The 17920-nt window shown below is 43.0% G+C and overlaps 2 protein-coding genes across 5 annotated transcripts; one reads left to right on the top strand and one right to left on the bottom strand.

Moving 5' to 3' along the window:
• Nucleotides 1–46: 46 nt before the first annotated feature.
• Nucleotides 47–17466, top strand: LOC147333861 (RPA-related protein RADX). Of its 4 annotated transcripts, none has more exons than XM_086270234.1 (19): nucleotides 47–132; nucleotides 1168–1279; nucleotides 1371–1560; nucleotides 1632–1741; nucleotides 2431–2568; nucleotides 2987–3153; nucleotides 3538–3694; nucleotides 4064–4172; nucleotides 5087–5178; nucleotides 5309–5434; nucleotides 5521–5625; nucleotides 5748–5921; nucleotides 6040–6164; nucleotides 7186–7445; nucleotides 7519–7572; nucleotides 7725–7768; nucleotides 8215–8496; nucleotides 8600–8749; nucleotides 16294–17466. In XM_086270234.1, exons 1-19 carry the CDS (start codon nucleotides 70–72, stop codon nucleotides 16416–16418), a joined length of 2583 nt encoding a protein of 860 aa, XP_086126360.1. In that variant the 5' UTR covers nucleotides 47–69; the 3' UTR covers nucleotides 16419–17466. The 4 variants fall into 4 exon arrangements, with proteins under 4 accessions (XP_086126360.1, XP_086126350.1, XP_086126343.1 ...); XM_086270224.1 differs by having other exon boundaries at nucleotides 2428–2568; nucleotides 7522–7572; XM_086270217.1 differs by having other exon boundaries at nucleotides 2428–2568.
• LOC147333862 (nuclear factor 7, ovary-like) lies at nucleotides 11901–13488 on the bottom strand. Its single transcript, XM_086270979.1, has one exon. The coding sequence runs from the start codon at nucleotides 13474–13476 to the stop codon at nucleotides 12082–12084; it is 1395 nt and encodes a 464-aa protein (XP_086127105.1). The 5' UTR covers nucleotides 13477–13488; the 3' UTR covers nucleotides 11901–12081.
• Nucleotides 17467–17920: the final 454 nt, after the last annotated feature.

The following is a 17920-nucleotide window of genomic DNA, read 5'->3' as shown; positions in this document are numbered from 1 at the left end:
ACAAGAAAATCTGCGTCTCCTCCCTCCTCCCACAATGCACCGCACTGTTATTGTTTGGGCTTCTTCAACATGGCAGCCGCGGGCTGCCTCTTCCAGAGAACCCTGGCCCGGTCCAGACCCGGTACTAACAAGGTGTGCTTCCTCTACTTACAGCCGCCAGGACGATCTTGATCGGTCTGATTGATTAACCGGTTCCCACAGCTGCTAAATCCCCCGCCTTTTTGCCGCCACCCCATCCTCCACCAGACTCCATTCAAAAACCTTCAGCTTTATCTTGACCAGCGCAGTCAGTATGACGTGTTAGCGCTGCTGAATGATTCTCACATTAAAAAAACATATGTGATATAGAAAAGGATCCGCTATGTTTACCGACCGAATACTAAATTAATATTACATAATAGAGACGTAGAAACATGTCCAAACTGTCTTGTATCCGTTAGCTTTTAGCCTGTAAGAAACATGCTTAAATGTCAGATTGTGGATGAGCTGCTTGAAACGCACTTCCTAAAAAGAAACAGCAACCCGTCTGGTGACTGAATGTTGTGCCGAAATCAAATTAGGATCATAAGTATTTAGAAAAATAGCCGGATGTGTTTTGGGTTTGTTCATTTGAAGGTGCGGAATAAGAAAATCATTGATTAGTACGTTTTTAAAATTGGATTTGGTTTGTGTGACGCACCTCTGCCTGAAGGCGTCAGTAAATTTTTGACAGCGAAATGACGGATTTAGAGTATAACCTGTTTTCATCCTTTAAACATTAATCTGTTTTTATGTTGTACGTGTTGTATTTTGTTTTTAAGGCCACTTATCACTCAGACTTAAAGTAGAAACGATTCTGCTCAATTCCAGCTCCAAAATGTTTTATCCACTTTGTATTCACTAAAACTTTCATCAGTTTTACCTGAATGACAGTTTAAAATAATTATTTTATTTTATTTTGGCCCTTTAAGCTTCCCCCTGCTCCTCCTCCTTTAAGACAACTTTCTTCTCATTGGCTGCCCCTTCTGTCCTCTATGTGATGTCATACAGATCCAAGACTAGAAAAACAGTGATAAACTGAGCTTTTGGAGCAGCAAGTACATACACTGAGCCCATAGTTGGTTGTGATTAATATGAACGTCTACAGGTGTAGCAGGAGCTATGCTAACACTTTTTTTTGCCTTGCAGGCATCTCCATCCTCTTCGGTTGTCTGCAGGGAGTTCCTCTATGTGGTGGACTTACAGCGTTATACCAGGGACCAGGGCTTCCCCGTCTACTTCCCCCAGGCCGTCCTCAAAGGTCGGACCCGGTTTTAACTGGTTGTTTGATATATTTCAATCTGATGACGATACTGGTTTTCTTTGGGGTTTTACCAGTTTGATGTCTTCAGGTGACGACTTGTACGACGCCACATTGAGTGATGGGGACTGCCGGGTTCAGGTGACGATGGATCCTGGTCTGAACCGGCTGGTGGAGAGGAACATCCTGCGGCCTGGGCTTGCAGTGAGACACGCCACCTTCAGCACTGCCATTACCGCACAGCTCCCCGAGTGCTCCGGGGCCTTTGGGGAAGGAGCCAGGTGAGTGAGGACAATAGAGAAGATGGAGCTGTGATGCAGTCAGACCAGCTGACTTGTGTGTGCTCCTGCAGCTACAGGCTGGTGAGCCTGGAGGTGAAGGATGAGGATGAAGAAGTCAGGGTCAGATGGTCGGATGTGGACTGGGACTCTTTGCCCTGGTTTGGATCCTCAAAAACTGAAGGTAAGAGGCTAGAAACGAGGAGATTCTGACTCTCAGATTTTTCAGATTTCAGGTTGGAAATGACTTAAACAATTATGAAAATATGAAACGTTTTTTTTATATTCCTTTTCACTGCTGATCTGTTTTTGTTTTGTTACAAATCAACTTCACCGCTTTCATTTTGATCAAGGTTTGATTTCTGCAGCGCTTCTTAGTTAAGAGAAGGTTGACACGATGGCTCTTCTAGTAGCACATATGAAGCATGTGAACCACACAAAAAATGATCTGTTTCATTTCTTCACAAATGTTATTCTGCTCACAACCATCGGCCTCCTCAAAGTGCACGAGTGTGATAAACCCGTTCTTTCTAACTAGTTTACTAGCTTACCATCACCAGTGTGTGAATGGGTGGATGACTGGATGTGTAAAGCGCTATACAAATACAGGCCATTTAGTTTTAGAGTTTTCTGGTGTTTTTGACCCTGAAGAACGTCTTACAATGGCAGCCGCCAGTCACTGGCTATCAGACTGAGATGGATAGAATCATCCTTTACATGAGTAGTGAAGAAAAGAACTGGATAATGATGGACATGATGTCCAAGCTGAACTAAACAGCGAGTGACTTTGAACATTCAGGGAGGGCTGTAAATTAAAAGGTTTGCTTCTAAAATTTTAAAGCTTCTGATTTGCTGATGTTGTTTATCCAGCAGGTCCTTTGGTTCCTCTGAGAGCCAGCAGGACCGTCTTTCTCCCTCTGTGGAACAATGTGGACTACAGCGGGGAGGTGTGGATGGAAGCCACTGATAAAGAGACAGCGGGTCAGGAAGCAGAAGAAGAGCCAGAGGAAGGTATCTATGTCTTATTATTATTAATCCTTTATTTATCCAGGTAAAAAATCTCATTGAGATTAAAAATCTCATTTCCAAGAGAGACCTGGCATCATTAAAAAAACATTTCTTCAAACAAACCCGCTGACTTCTTATTTTTACCATTTATCTGGAAGCCTTTCTTCTCATTGCCTGTCCCCAGAGAGCAGGTGGGTGTGGTGTCTGTCTCTCAATGACATCACACAAATATAAGAGTAGAAAAAAACAGTGTGATTGCCACTTTTAACGTTATCATCGACTGCTAGTACAGGAGATATATGACAGAAGATTGTAATAGTAAATTATAGAATTATAAAATATAAAGTGAGTTAAGACAAATCCGTTCAAACAGGGGATTCATCTCGTTCTTGTTGGCTGGATTGGCTGTGTGTGTTAACAGGACGATGTCCTGCTGTGACCATATCCGAGTTGCGTGAGTCCTACCTGTACGGTCGCCGGGGCATCACCAGAGGCGCCGTCCAACACGAACTGATTGTACGCATCATCAAAAAATCACATCTCATGTATTACGGGAGAACAGACCGGAACTGTGAGTGTCCTTATAAGGTTAGTGTGCGCCATTATTGACACTGGCAAAAACATTAATACAGATTTCTATTATTTATTTACCTATTCACTGTTTAAACTAACTCAAACTTAAACAACATCAGACCGTGTAAACAAGCATTAATTGCTATACCAGCAGGGGAAAATTGCTCATTCAGTCTCATATTTTGTCCAATTTTCTGGAATAATTGGGTATTATTTGTCAAATTTAGCTTAATTGTTTTAAAGAGCCACTCAAGTGAAACAGATAAAGACAGTGTAACAGCCATACGTAACACGCCTTTGTTCATAGTAGTACAAAGGATGTAATTACCAGAGGACCTAATGCTGATCCCTGAGGAACTCCAGACTTTATAAACTGTTCTCTCGCTCCCTCTGCTTCAGGCGGTGCTGGAGGTGAACGATCGGACAGGAAATGTGTGGGTGGTGTTGTGGAACAGTGTATGTGTCAGCTGGTACCGCTGCCTCAAGCCCGGTGACATCATCAGCCTGAGACGCTATCGAGTCAAACAGCATTACCAGGCTGAGCTCAACGACATAGGTACACAGGACCAAAGCAATGAGACTTTTTTAGTCATTTTTTCCTTTTTCAAACTCCGGTACTTTTGGGTAAAAGGTGTTTTATGATGTGCAGATTTTAAAGCTTAACATATTATTATATTAACTTCACCCTAAAACTCAGTTTGAACTGGTGATTCTTTGCTTTTGTGTCCAGTGGCCCTCTCATTGAGTCTCCCCACTTGTGTTATTCACACACGTCTATATTTAATCTTTCATTTTAGCCTTTTCAACTTCTCAGTTACCTTTAAATCTCACCACAGGTTAGAAGGCAGACTTATTCTAACTGAACATTGTATACGTGGGAACCTGTGACTCACAGTTATCGCTCTGATTCTGTTTTTCTGTGCAGAGATCAGTGTGAACAGCAGAAATCCTGCTGCACAGATTTCTGTCCTCCAAGAATCCACTGTTTCACCTGACTATCTTCCCCCTGCACCCACCTACAGCTTCTACAACAGGTACATGATCCTGTTTGCACATGAGGACTCTACTCAAACCCTTAGAGCAGTGTTTCCCAAACTCTTTGAGCCACGGCACATATTTCACATCAGAAAAATCACAAAGCACACCACCAAACAAAAATGTCACAAAAACCATTTTTATTGAAATATAATGATAATCTGCTCTCAATTTACTTACTTAGTGTGAAACCAGGCCTGCTTAGTTGAACACAAAGCTGATATTCTTGCAGGAACTGAAGAAAGACACACAGGAAGTTCTTCCTCAACAGCTCTGAGTCTTTTTTTCCTCTTTATTGCAGTCGTACTATAATACTACTCTGTACATTAGTATTTCTTCTTGTCTTCTTCTGTTTTACTGGCGGTTGGCAGTCCACTTAACCCACTTAGTTGAAGAGAATCTAATTGTTCTTCCTGTTCCTGTTCGTCCTGTCACTACACGCAACTCGCTTGGAGTACCAATCTGGTGAAAGTGGATAAACTTCCACGGCACACCTGATAATTTCTTATGTTACACTTATGTGCTGTGGCACAGTGGTGGGAAACACTCCCTTAGAGGCTGCTGTTTGTTTATCTGTTTGTGAGCAAAATTATGAAGACACTATAAAACACTATATATTAGTGAAGCAATTTAGGTTTTAATGTGGGTTTGATCAAAAAACGGGGACTTGGCCTTGGTAGATGTTTTGTGTCCTCTTCTAGTCTAAATAAAGCATTCCTGGCTCCTGTCGGTAACCTTGGTCCTTGCAGCTGAATGTTTCACTGACCCTGAAACTAAACTAGCCCTTCAAACAGGCAAACATCATACATGAGAAATGTCCCCATAATTCAAAGATGTCCTCATTTTGATCGTTTAAAGCTGATGTCCTCTCATGGTTTGAAAGACAAGTGCACACACTGACTCTTTTTGTCAGTAAGGAGCTGCTGGACTGCCCTAACGGTGCTCAATGTGATGTTATTGGCCTGCTGACGTTCTCAGGACGGCCGGAGCGAATCAGGAGCAAGGGTGAGGGAGTTACCATGGCGATAAAAACACACCATGACAACAAAATTTGCTGGTTTTCTTTGAGTTTTCTTTCAGCCACAAAGAAATTGGCTTTTTATTCCTAATTATTATATTTTATTTTAATTTGAAGATGGCAGAGGGGTGGAGCTTCTGGAGTATCGCTGGCTACGATTGGAGGACGGGACGAGTGAGCAGCCAGTCATGGTGAAACTTTTCTCCACGTCTCAGCCAGAAACCCACCTGAGGCTGTACCCACGTGAGACACCGTAGATTTGACTCGTGAACATGTGAATGTGTGTCTACAGCACATTTTATCTTTGTTTACCCGTCCTCCGTCTGCAGTGTCCGTGGTTGTTTGTACACGACTGAAGGTGGTCAGGTCCTCGGATCAAGGTCACAACTGCTTCTACCTGACCAACACCACCTACACACAGGTGTACTGCACAGGTAACACGCTGTGTACGAAGCTAGATTCACATTTTCAGTTGCAGCGTTTCTCCCACTGACTCCCCCTGGCGGTCAATGTTGTGTGTCAACTCTGTCCTCGCTCCTGATTGGTCGACTGCCAGGCCTGGGGCACCACTCAGAGATGAGTTACCGCAGGCTCCGCCCAGTTCGGCAGTTCCTCCAGTGGCTGAGGAGCCAGGACGATGAAGAGGTGCTGAACAGGGCTCTGATTGGAGGCTTCTTCATCTACCCGCCCCCTCCGGTCTCCTTGGAAACATACATGAAGGACAAGAGAGGTCAGCGTGCTGTGTTTATAGCTCCTGACCACAGAGCAGTTTCATTTTTCTGACGGTCGGAGCTTCAATCATCTCAGTGATGATCTTTCGTCTCACCTGTGCTGAATCTAAAACACAGGTGAGCTGGGATTCCTGCAAGGGGCGGAGCTTAAGAGGGAGGTGGAGCAGCTCTGTTACAGGGAGAGACACACCTTCTGTATCCAGGCTACCATCACCATGGTTACTTATAGCCGCAGAGGAGAGGTAACAGCTAGTGCACAATTATCTGTTATGTAAATGTAAACTGCTTTACTTTGTGATCTGATCTGTAAACAGTTCAGTTATTTTACATTCCTCATCTGTTCTAACAAAAATACATGCAGAGGTCATGTGACTCATTCAGCATAACAGAGACTGGGTTTGGCAGGTAACCTGTATTCTTTACAATGGCCACTAGAGGGAGATAGCTGCATGTAGAAGGGTGGAGATGACTTCGACGGAGATGAAAGTGTGACAACTTTTTGGTGTTTATTTTCACTGCAAATCTCTCGTTTTCTCTTGTGTTATAAATCAAGTGCACCTCGTTTATTTCAGTCAAGAGTTACGTTAAAGGTTTGATTTGTGCAGCACTTAGTTTAAAGAAGGTTCAGATGACTGACTGAGACAGATTTGACATAATCTATTATTTTATTCATCCTTTGCTTAAATTATGAAGAAAAGAGTTGAGTAGTGACGGATACAAATGGGACCCAATGTGAATCTTAATTCTTCTAACACAGACTTTGGTGGCCAAACGTCTCTTTTAGTCTTCTTGGCTCAAGCTGAACTAAACAGCGAGTGACTTTAAGCTTTGAGGAAGGGACAAAAGCTGTAAAGTAACAAGCTTGCTTTCAAAACTTAAAACTTCCAGTTTGGACATGGGTCACACGTCTACAGGAAAACAGACAAAGTCCAACAAACACTTTCTTATTAGTTCATATTAGCTGTTTTTCCAATAATCAGTGTAAACATTCAGGAAAGATGCTCGGAAACAAAGCCGGTGTAGCCTCGTGAATAGGAATGTGCCAGCGTTGACCACAGACTACAGGATAACTCATGTATCACTTTCCTGCTCTCGAGATTCCCCGCAGCGAACATCGGGAAAACACTCGAGCTCGGGCAGCTTTAATTAGTAGAAGATCAGCTCTTTGTGTGAACTGTGTGAAGCGTCTCCATCAGTGTAAACTCCCCGGACCGCCTGGCCTCCTTCTGTTCCTCCTCTAACACCTCCTCGTCTCTCCTTCAGGAGGATCGCTGCTTGTTCTGGACAGACCGAGCTTCATCTCGCTGCCCCTCCTCCGCATCCTCTTCCTCGCCCTCTTCTCGCCACCGCTACGCATCTCCCCCCTCCTCCCCCTCTTACTTCTCCCAACTCCCGTTACCTTCCACCCCTCGTTCCTTCAGACCTCCCCTCTCCTCCTCCCCCTCGTCCCCCTCTCTCTCTCTGACCTCTCCGTCCTCACTGGTCAGTAAGTCGACGCCTTGTCCTCCGGACCGCAGAGCAGGGTGAGACTTTAAACCGGCTTTGACTGCACCGCTCAGCTCTGACCGCGAGTCACACTCACCATGTTTGTTTCAGCAGGAAGTCGTGGAAGAGGAAGCAGCTTCTGCAGACGGACACGCCAAACAAGAGGTCAGTTCTGAGGGGGATGTCACTGACTCCGGGTCATCGGGTTATATTAATGTATAAACTGCATACCGCACTATTCCAGTGTCTGACTAGTCAGAGCTCCTCGTGACAGGTGAACTCTAATCTAAGGAGGTTGAATTGTTTTGTCCCTTCAGAAGTCCCCGGATCACACTGCAGCCAGAGCAGAACAACAAGACGGGTAAGACTGAATGTTGTTTTAAAGAAACTGCACTTTGCTGAGAGGAAGTTTCTGTATGACCCAATCTAAAAATCATAGAGAGCCTTTGTTTACATGAAGTCCTCAGAAAATCTGTGCTCCTCACAAGTGACCTTTCTGTGACCAGAGAGGCTGTAATCATTTAAAAGGAAAAAAACAGAAATACTAGTCCTCACAAGATTCGATGCTCGTAGGTGAGAAAAACAATAATCAAATGTGGTGCTAACAAGAAGACAAAAGGACAGAGACCAGAAAAACAACTTTTCATAAAAGAGACCCAACTGTGCTCCTTGTGTCTGCCAGAATAGGCCTCACAGATGACAGAACATAAAAAGATGATGGTAATCATGGAGCTACGGTGCTCCTGAGTGACCACGGGGACGGCGTTCCTCATAGTACGATGTTCTCGATCTTCTGTCTGTCTGCAGTGATTCTCTTTGAAGCCTCTATGGAGTTCCTTGAAAACACAAACTCTGATGACAACAATGATGAAGACGATGACGACGATGATAATGACGCTGATGACGCCTCGTCTTTTGTTACTGCCCACACTTTGCCGGCCTTCCCACCTGTTGCTGTGGAGACGCTCCCGATGCGTTACGACCACGCCCACAGAGAGGAGCAGGTGGCTGCGGTGGCAATGGGAGGGCGGGCGACGCCTGAGAGGTTTGACTCCACCCTCGATGGCTACTACACATTGAGACTGAGAGGTACACTTTAATAAGCGCACTGGTAACCATGGTGACTGTCATGATATCTTATTGAGACACGGTCAGATTTTCCAAATGTAAATGAACCACTCTGTCCCCTCAGCTCTCTCAGACGGAGTGCTGATCGACGCCGTCTTCCTCCCCCATGCCTCATCTTCCTCTCCCGCTTCTCTCCTCTCGTCTCGCTCCAACACCTGGACCTCCATCTTATCACACGGAGCCTTCTCCTCGCACACTCCTCCACCATCACCAGGTCAGTGAACACACACAGAGCAGTGGTTCCCAATCTTTTTTTGCTGGGCCCCCCTTTGTTTTACAAGAAAAATGTCCCCCCCTTCACAAACACATCCTCCAACCACACACACCCATATTTTGCTCCATTGCGGTTTATTTCACACCTCAAACATTTAGTAAACAATTAAGCAAATACAAGTAATCTGCAATAAATTACAGGTAGTAAGAAAATAAATCAGAATCAGAATCAGAATCAGAATGGGTTTATTGCCAGATGTTGAGGTTTACAACATTAGGAAATTGCTGCGGTGCTTCAGTGCAGACAATAAGAATTAAAGTGCTATGTAGAAAGAAAGATATGTGCATGAGATATACATGAGAATAAGAATTATGAGTGCTACGTAGAAAGATATATACATGAGTGCAGGTGGTGATCAGTGCCAAACATGAAATGATGCAGTGACACAGCGTAGGGTCATGTGTTAGTGACCCTACTACACACAACGTCAAAGGTTTTCACGTCACGCTGTGCGCCACGTCATTGTTTACATGAGATGAATTGCAGAATGGCAGATAGAGACAAAATACTGTTAATCTGACTGTCTGCAGGTTTTACAGGCAGTTACTGTCCCTCCATTTACAAAGGCAGAGGCGTCACGGTGTGATTATTTTACATGCAGTTGTTTGTTTGTTTTTCCTGCGTAATAATTCAACATTGCTATCAATGCATTTTTCAAAAAATGCCTCTCTGTGCAAAATGGGTTTAAAAACATAAACAACTGTGGGATCCTGTTTGTCTGTGATTTGAACCAAGGGAACAAATCATGGCAGGATCAGCCTGATGTTATTTGTATCCTGCTGTAACTTTACTGTATAAAGAGCAAACATCTCCAACATGTCAGGAGTAGTTCGTCATTACAACAAGTGTTTGTGAACTAAAAATCAAGAATGTGGGATCCTGTTTGTCCGTGATTTAAACAGCCCAGCGCTGCTCCCGATGAAGGGAAAACCAATTCTGCAGGGAGACCTACCTCGGCACTTGTGCATGTGAAGCCAAAGGGAAGATTTGCTTCACCATATTTTCTAGTCTTTGGCTTAGAATGAAGTTGGTTTGGAAACATATTCAGCGATGCTTCATCTCCTGCTTTGCGTTTTTGGAGGCGCCCCGTGCTAGCAGTGTCCAACTAACAGAAACAGTTGCCTCTGCCATGTTTTCCTGTTTCTTCTTTCCGTGTAGCCGCTAGTTCGAAAGTTTATTTCCTCTCAGGTTTGTTACTTTCAGTAAAGTTTCACTGTTAGAGCCCTGACCAGCATCCTGCAGCATCTGGAGCAGCTGTGTGGTGCTGTCATGGCAATAAGGATCCAAATCTGTGGGATGTTTCCAGCAGGGGTTATAACCTGCAGCCAGCAAGGTGTGCCTAATAAAGTGGCCGTGTTTATGTCACAGAGCAGCAGCATCAGAAAACGGTGGTTTACATCTCTGTTACAGGAAACCTGAAGAGTTAAAACACCAGAGAAGAAAATCTAAACGTTACACAAAGAACATAAAAGAAGTAAACTTCATAAAAACTTCACAAATGATGCTTTAAATGAAAAATAAATCCCTGTAAATAATTCAACAGGTCACATGTTAGAACCACCTTAACTAAACTCTGTAGCCGCTCACTGTGGTTTGTCCCAGCAGCTCTTAGGAAACAAACTGCTAACTTCAGTGTCAGCACACACTGTTAGTAAACTATGCAACACTGAATTCAGCTTTCAGTTGTGTTAAGTTGTGAAGTTGTGATGAAAGTCTTCTTACTGACACAGGTAGGATGGTCAGGCGTCCTCTGTTCCTTCACCGTTCATGAACTGTCACTTATAAAATGCTGCCAAACATCAACTACACTCAATAACTAAACGTGTGCAGGTTACAGTGATGGACGCCCAGATCTGCACTCCAAATACAAACAGACTAAAGGTGTTTCCTCCAGAAACAAAGACAATATTTACAAAGGTCTCACAGGTAAATTGTGAGTGATCACAGCAGCATCTCATCCTGACTAACAGCTTTTAGATGCAGGGAGAGCGTCGTGGTTCAGAGGTGGTTCAGCAGATGATGAAGGCCTTTCTGTTGCATTGTGTAGTGCTGTGGAGGCCATGATGGTCGACTGGGTCTGCTTCTACTGAACTCACAAACACTTCTGAGGTATTTACACCTGAAGCCTCATTGAATGTGAGTCAGAAACAAACGGCTCAGCTGTGATTAATGGATGTTTCCCTGCATTTCTATTTTCACACAGTTTATTTCTTACAGCAGGAAAACTGAACAGAATGTATGTAAGAGGTCAGAGTGAGGATGACGTCACTTAATACAGGAAATACATGTTTGTCTGTTTTGATGATGAAGGACTTCTTCAGCTCTGTAAACAGCTACACTTGAGAGGACAGAGGTGATTTCATGGATCAATAACAATGTGTTTATCAGCTTTCATCATCGCAGTGCAGACATGACGTCAGATCTATCAGAGTGAAGGCCGTCTCTCTGATGACGTCACAGAGCAGAGTCCTTCTGTCCAATAAAGGATCTCAGATCAGCTGCTGCCATCTTGTGGCCACAGTTGGTTACTGTCTCTGAAAGTTGTCTCATGTTTCCTGTTGTCCTGCTAACAAAGGCTGGAGCTCATCATGCTGAGAGGGCAGCAGCATTTTGTGGCTCTTCACACATGTTCATTATATTCTGATGATCCTGGATGGAGACAAACTACAGATAAGTGTGTTCAGCCCAACTAGTTTATCTCATTACAGCAGTTTGATGTTTCCCTTTGAATCCCCCTGAAGATCCTGACAGTGAAGCACGTACATAATACTCCAGCCTTTCAACTCTGAGCTTATTTAGTTCTATTAATACACTGAAATCTCATTTGTGTCATGAAGAAAGTCTTTAATCAAACAGAATTCAAAGATCAGAAACATTTCATATATGGAGTTAAACATGAATCATTGTTTCAACAACATATTTATTGTTGTCATAAACAGACAAGAAGACAACAACAAACTGCTCCTCCCATTCAACACATGTCAGTCCATATCCCAGCAAACTAAATCATCTCCATTTACACATCAAATAGAAACATGAATCACTTGTAATGATTAGAAACTTGATAGAATTTCAAATCTAGTTTGGGGAGTCATTCAGTGAGAAACAGTGAAATGATTTTCCATGTGAAAAGGTGGACAGCAGAAACAGAAAGAAACAGTGAAACTAAAAGAGAAACAAAGAGCTTTGGAACAACGAGGCAGCAGGAGGACAGCTGCAGTTTAACAGCTTCAACTCACTGACAGGAAACAACATTAGAAACATCATCATCCTCAACTCATCTGCTGCACTGACACTGACACCTTCAACGGACACACCTTCACTTTATCACCATCAATAGTGTCAATGTATGGAAACATCCTGTGAGTGAAAGTGTGTGTGAAGGTGTGTATGTGTGTGTTAGTATCAGGATCAGAGAACGACAGCTTTCCTCTGTTCCAGTCCAGATTCACTCTGATCCTCTGGAGCTTCTTCTCTACTGAGAGAGCAGTGAGAGGAGCTGATGGTGAGAGTGCTGAGTATTCACCTTCATAGAACCCTATTCCCCATAATCCAGACCGTATGCTTCCCTTCCTCTGCACAGACTCTGCTAACACACCCAGTCCCCACACTGTACCGTCTCCAACATCGACATCCCAGCTGTGAGTCCCTGAGTTAAAGCCCTCAGAGCCCAGGACAGAGCAGTATGAATCAATCCTCTCTGGATTATCAGGAAGCTGCTGCTTCTCTCCTTCTCTCACACTGGTCAGATCTTCAGACAGGATGAGTTCTGGTTGAGCAGTGTTTGGGTCCAGAATGAGAGGAGTGTAGGAGACCATGTCCTTCATGTTGTTCCAGATGTTGAAGGTCAGGTTGCCCAGGTGTTTGGCCTGGTCTATCAGAGCTCCTGAGGGCAGCTGTGGATCATCCAGCAGGGGGCAGCGCTGGACTCTTTCCACTGCAGCCTTGTAGTTGTGCAGGAATGAGACGTCTTCAGCTCTCAGCTCCTCCTCTGTGGCTCTGACTGTGTCTGAAAGAGCTGCTATCTCTCTGCTCAGAGCCTCCATCTTCTCCTTCATCATCCCACTCTTCTGCTCCTCTTCCTCCCTCAGTGCAGCCAGCCTGGCCTCCTCTTCCTCTGCTAGAAACTGCTGAAGCTTCTTAAACTGCTCCTTAATCTGCCTCTCTGTGTGTCGGGCCTGGACCTTAATGTGTTCTGCTGTTTGATCAAACTTCACTTGAACTTCTTCACAAACCTTTAACTTCTTCTTTAAGGGCTCCAGAGTTTCCTGAAGTTCCTTCTTGTGTTGTTGTGCAGCTTCATCGATGGGTCTGAATCTGTGATTGGTGTGTTTTTCTGAGTCTCTGCAGACGACACACACTGGCTGCTGATGGTCCAGACAGAAGAGTTTGAGTTTCTCAGAGTGCAGACTGCAGAGAGCCTCTGAAGCTCTCTGATCTCTCTCCTGTAAGAACGACTCACACAGGTTCTTTAAAGCCAGACATAAAGGTGGTTCTTCCCTTGAAGATCTTCTCTTACAAACTGGACACTCGTGTGTTGGTCTCTCTCTCCACCATCTCTTCAGACAGGCTTTACAGAAGCTGTGGCTACATGACAGAATAACAGGATCTCTGAAGACCTCCTGACAGACCGGACAGCAGAGATCCTCCTCTGATCTGGAAGCCATTGAGTCTGTGAGTGAAGCTGAAAACAGCAGACAGGAAGTACAGTCAGTCCTGGCTCCCCTCCCTCCTCTACCACCTTCACTGAAACTTCCTTTGAGTCGTGTTTTTGCTCAAACTCACATTCAGTGTGTGGAGCGTCAGCAGCTTGAAGCAGCAGTGTTGGAGTTTTCCACTTTTCTCTCCTGTAGCTGGACTCACTCAGAGGAAGCTGCTAGTTTGGTCTGAGCTCAGTCTGATCGTCTGTGCGTCGCTCTTTACTGAGGACGAAGAACTTCCTGTTTCCTGGTTTGTCACATTTGAGTGACGTGAGGGGAGGAGACAAATGTTGCTGTTTGACTTTTAACTAAGGTGTGTTTCAATCCTGCCTGCAGCTCAAAAGCTGTAAAACAGTTTTTGTGTCTTTTCACCTCCACAGGTCACAACATGAAACCTGTTGTGAAGTTTATAAAATAAAGTGTCACTCGGTGGTGCAGCTGTTTGTCAGCTTCTATTTTAGACTTTGTTCTGGTTCTTGTTCAGGTTCCCAGCAGTGGGAGTGTAATGCAGTCACACACACACAGGTGGTGTTAAGGTGGATTCACTTAGTTACAGACAGTGGTGTTATTTCCTGTAACTACGGGTGTGTTTCACTCCAAAGTTCAGACATTAACCTGCCAGAAGTTGTAAAAGTTACTGATAAAGAGCTTTTATCTCATTTCACATGCAGGTCAGAGCATGAAAGCTGTGATGCAGCAGTTTGAGGAAACTTGCTGCTGATATAAAATATTTTTTGTTCTTTTACAAAATATATAAAAGAGCAGAAAGAAAAGAAATGAGTGTAAAGAGTGCAGCAAAATGCATGTTTTAGTGTGAGTTGGTTCATCTGACCTGGTTGTGTAAAAGTCACTGCGTGACACTGAGTGTTACTTTTGTGTTATTGACACTCATCTCTGACTCAGAGAAACGATTTCTCCCCTGTGATGTTCACACAGTGGTGAGTTACATGTGTGTGGAATTTTTCACGTTTTATAGAATTAAATTTCCTCTTACTTTCTTTTTTGTTAACCTGAGTCACTGATCATTTGCAGTCTGTGGCTGCGATTAAACACTTTACTGGAAACTTTATTAACCAGTAACTTCATCAGTCATGACAGAAGCTAATATTTCTGTGCTAACATCGTCTAAACCAGTGGTTCCCAAACTTGTTTTTGCTGGGCCCCCCTTTGTTTTACAAGAACCCCCCCCCCCTTTGTGCGCACTAACACATCCTCCAACCACACACACCCATATTTTGCTCCATTGCGGTTTATTTCACACCTCAAACATTTAGTAAACAATTAAGCAAATACAAGTAATCTGCAATAAATTACAGGTAGTAATAAAATAAACTACTAACTCTTTTACGCTACGTCCGCACCTACACGGGTATATTTGAAAACGCAGCTGTTTCGTCCACGTAAACGGCGTTTCGAATCACCAAAAATGATGATTTTTTAAACTCCTTTTTTGCCTTTACGTGTGGACGAGGAATACAGAGTTCGTCACGCAACATCAAAGGCATGTGGCTATTTTCACGCCACGCTGTGCGCCACGTTATTGTTGAGATGAATAGCAGAATGGCAGATAGAGACAAAATACTGTTAATCTTACCATCTTCAGGTTTTACACGCTTACATACACACACAGTTACTGTCCCTCCATTTAGAAAGGCAGAGGCGTCACGATGTGATTATTTTACTGTAGTTATTTTATTTGATGTGTAATAATATTCAATATTACTATCAATGCATTTTCCAAAAAATGCCTCTCTGTGCAAAATGGGTTTAAAAACATAAACAACTGTAGGATACTGTTTGTGATTTAAACAGCCCAGCGCTGCTCCTGATGAAGGGAAAACCAATCCTGCAGGAGACCTACCTCGGCACTTGTGCAGGTGAAGCCAAAGGGAAGATTTGCTTCACCATATTTTCTGGTCTTTGGCTTAGAATGAAGTTGGTTTGGAAACATATTCAGCGATGCTTCATCTCCTGCTTTGTGTTTCTGTGGGCGCCCCGTGCTAGCAGTGTCCAAGCGTTTTGCCCCCCCCTTTTCATACCGTGCCCCCCCTGCAATGGTAAATGGCCTGTATTTATATAGCGCTTTACTAGTCCCTATCCAGTCATCCACCCATTCACACACACATTCACACACTGGTGATGGCAAGCTACGTTGTAGCCACAGCCACCCTGGGGCGCACTGACAGAGGCGAGGCTGCCGGACACTGGCGCCACCACCACCAGTAGGCAACGGGTGAAGTGTCTTGCCCAAGGACACAACGACCGAGACTGTCCAAGCCAGGGCTCGAACCAGCAACCTTCCGATTACAAGGCGAACTCCCAACTCTTGAGCCACGATCGCCCTGCAATGTCTCTGGGCACAGTTTGGGAAAGTCTGCTATAGAGAGAAATGTCCTCATAACGCAGAAATGTGATCGTCAAACAGTAATATCCTCACAGTGTGTAACTTGTAATGTCACAGTGTAAAAATGTCCTCATAAATACAAATGTCCTCTTTGTACACAATGTCCACACTGAGCAGAAACACTTACATTATCAAAATGTCCTCTTAAAGCAGAAAGCTTCCTGCAGAACAGAAATGTCCTTCTATTGCAGACTTGTCCCCAAAATGCAGGAACGTCCTAATAAGCAGAAATGTCCTTGTAATGCATAGACCACAAAGCAGAAATATCCTCTTAATTAAAAATGTCCTCACAAACTAGATATGTTCCCACAGAGCATATCTGGTCACACCTTCCCACACACAAAGATGTGATAGTAAAGGGTCTTCTCTTTGCCTCTCAGGTGACCTTATCGCTATGGCGTCCCAGCTGACCAATCAGTGGCTGGTGTGCATTGTAGAGGCGTGTCATCTGGGTGGAGCTACAACTGAACTCGTCCTAAGCAGAGCCTTTCAGCTGACCAACTGATGCCTGATGGGAGCTGTAGTATATGCACTTAAAAATTCTAGTATTTGTAAGTATTGAGAGTTGTAGTTTTTACACTAATTTTAACTACATTGTAACATCTTCAGTGACAAATTTGTACACTTTATTGCTGTTCTCTTTTTTCATTGTTCTTATTTACAAAATGCTGATGGGACGCTGGGAGTTGTAGTACCACTTCATCAAAGTACTCAAAAAGTGCAGTAATATATTGAGGTATTAATAAAATGTGTATAGCAGGGTTCATAAGCTAAATAGAAGGTAAATAGTTAAAAGTGTTGTTGTTTAGGGTAAAATTAGGCTTAAAAGTCCCTTTTTAAGCCTAATTTTGCTTTTGTTTTGAATAATACACTAAGATTGTGTTGTTTCATGTTTGTACGGTTCGGTTTGGACCATTTTGTATTTACAGTGTAAAATTATTTCTCACTTCCCTTAAAATTCAGATTTATGACCTTATTTTATCCCGCATTTTCCTCTTGTGGACTGTGACATAATATTTAACATTTTTTAAACTTTAGAAATTAACTTATGTAAGTATAAGGAGAAAAGAGCTAATGTGGCGATTAATGCAATGTGGTTACTTTCTTTGCTTCTCACTGCTGCTGCTGTTTCATTGTTTGTGGTATTTTCTGCCTTTTTACTGTGAAATTTCTGTAAAGTATTCACTGTTACATTCAGTGTGTTTTCTGTGAAGGAGGCTTTGAAATAGAATTAACATTTGTGCTACAGTGTCAGGTCCACAGTGTTTCTGAAATCCTGTCTTTGTTAACCTGTTTTCTGTTCTTGCCACCAAAAAGCATTTAATAACTTTAAATTATATTTTATATTTTATTATATGCCAAACCGCTTTGTTAACATTGATAAACTTTTGTTTTCCTGGATTCACAGCTTGGTACATTGTATCTGTAGTATGAAAACATTGTTCTTCACTGAATGTTCTTTGGATTTCTACACATGTGAAGTTTTTATACTTCAAGCAAATATATTTCATTTAACATCCCAATAAAATGTCTCCCATGTGAATGTTTTAGTGGCCGTATTGTCCAACTGATGTTTCTAACTCCCTAAAAAGCTGTTTTCTCTCACTGACAGCAGTAATTTATCTCCCAGTGGTTTTTATGTTTCTTCCACTACCAGTTTCTTGGATCTTCAAACCCATCATGGATCATCTGAATATCTACTACTTTAAATCATCTCACAGATGTGTAGTTTTATTTTATGGTTATTTTATTTATCTTTTTTGAGGATTGGGAGGTCTGCATCACTTTGAGTTCATAAAGTGCAGTTTCTATTGTGGTAGTCCTAAACATGGCCTTGACCAACACCTTCTGTAAAATAATAATAATGAGATTGGTAATTAAACAAAAACCGTTAACAATAATAGTGACACAAATAAAAAACTCGTCTGGAAACAGAAATTAAACTGATTGGAAAAGACAAAACCACAATGACTGATGACTTAAAGAGTTAGTTCAGTTGTGGCTGGT

The sequence above is a fragment of the Aulonocara sp. 'chitande type north' Nkhata Bay genome, linkage group LG3 (assembly GCF_057382095.1).
Source record: "Aulonocara sp. 'chitande type north' Nkhata Bay isolate Kocher_YH1m ecotype deep benthic linkage group LG3, A_spYH_male_GT1.1, whole genome shotgun sequence".
Classification (NCBI taxonomy): Eukaryota; Metazoa; Chordata; class Actinopteri; order Cichliformes; family Cichlidae; genus Aulonocara; species Aulonocara sp. 'chitande type north' Nkhata Bay.
Note: the sequence above shows the minus strand (reverse complement) of the source record. Positions and strands in the feature narration are given on the sequence as shown.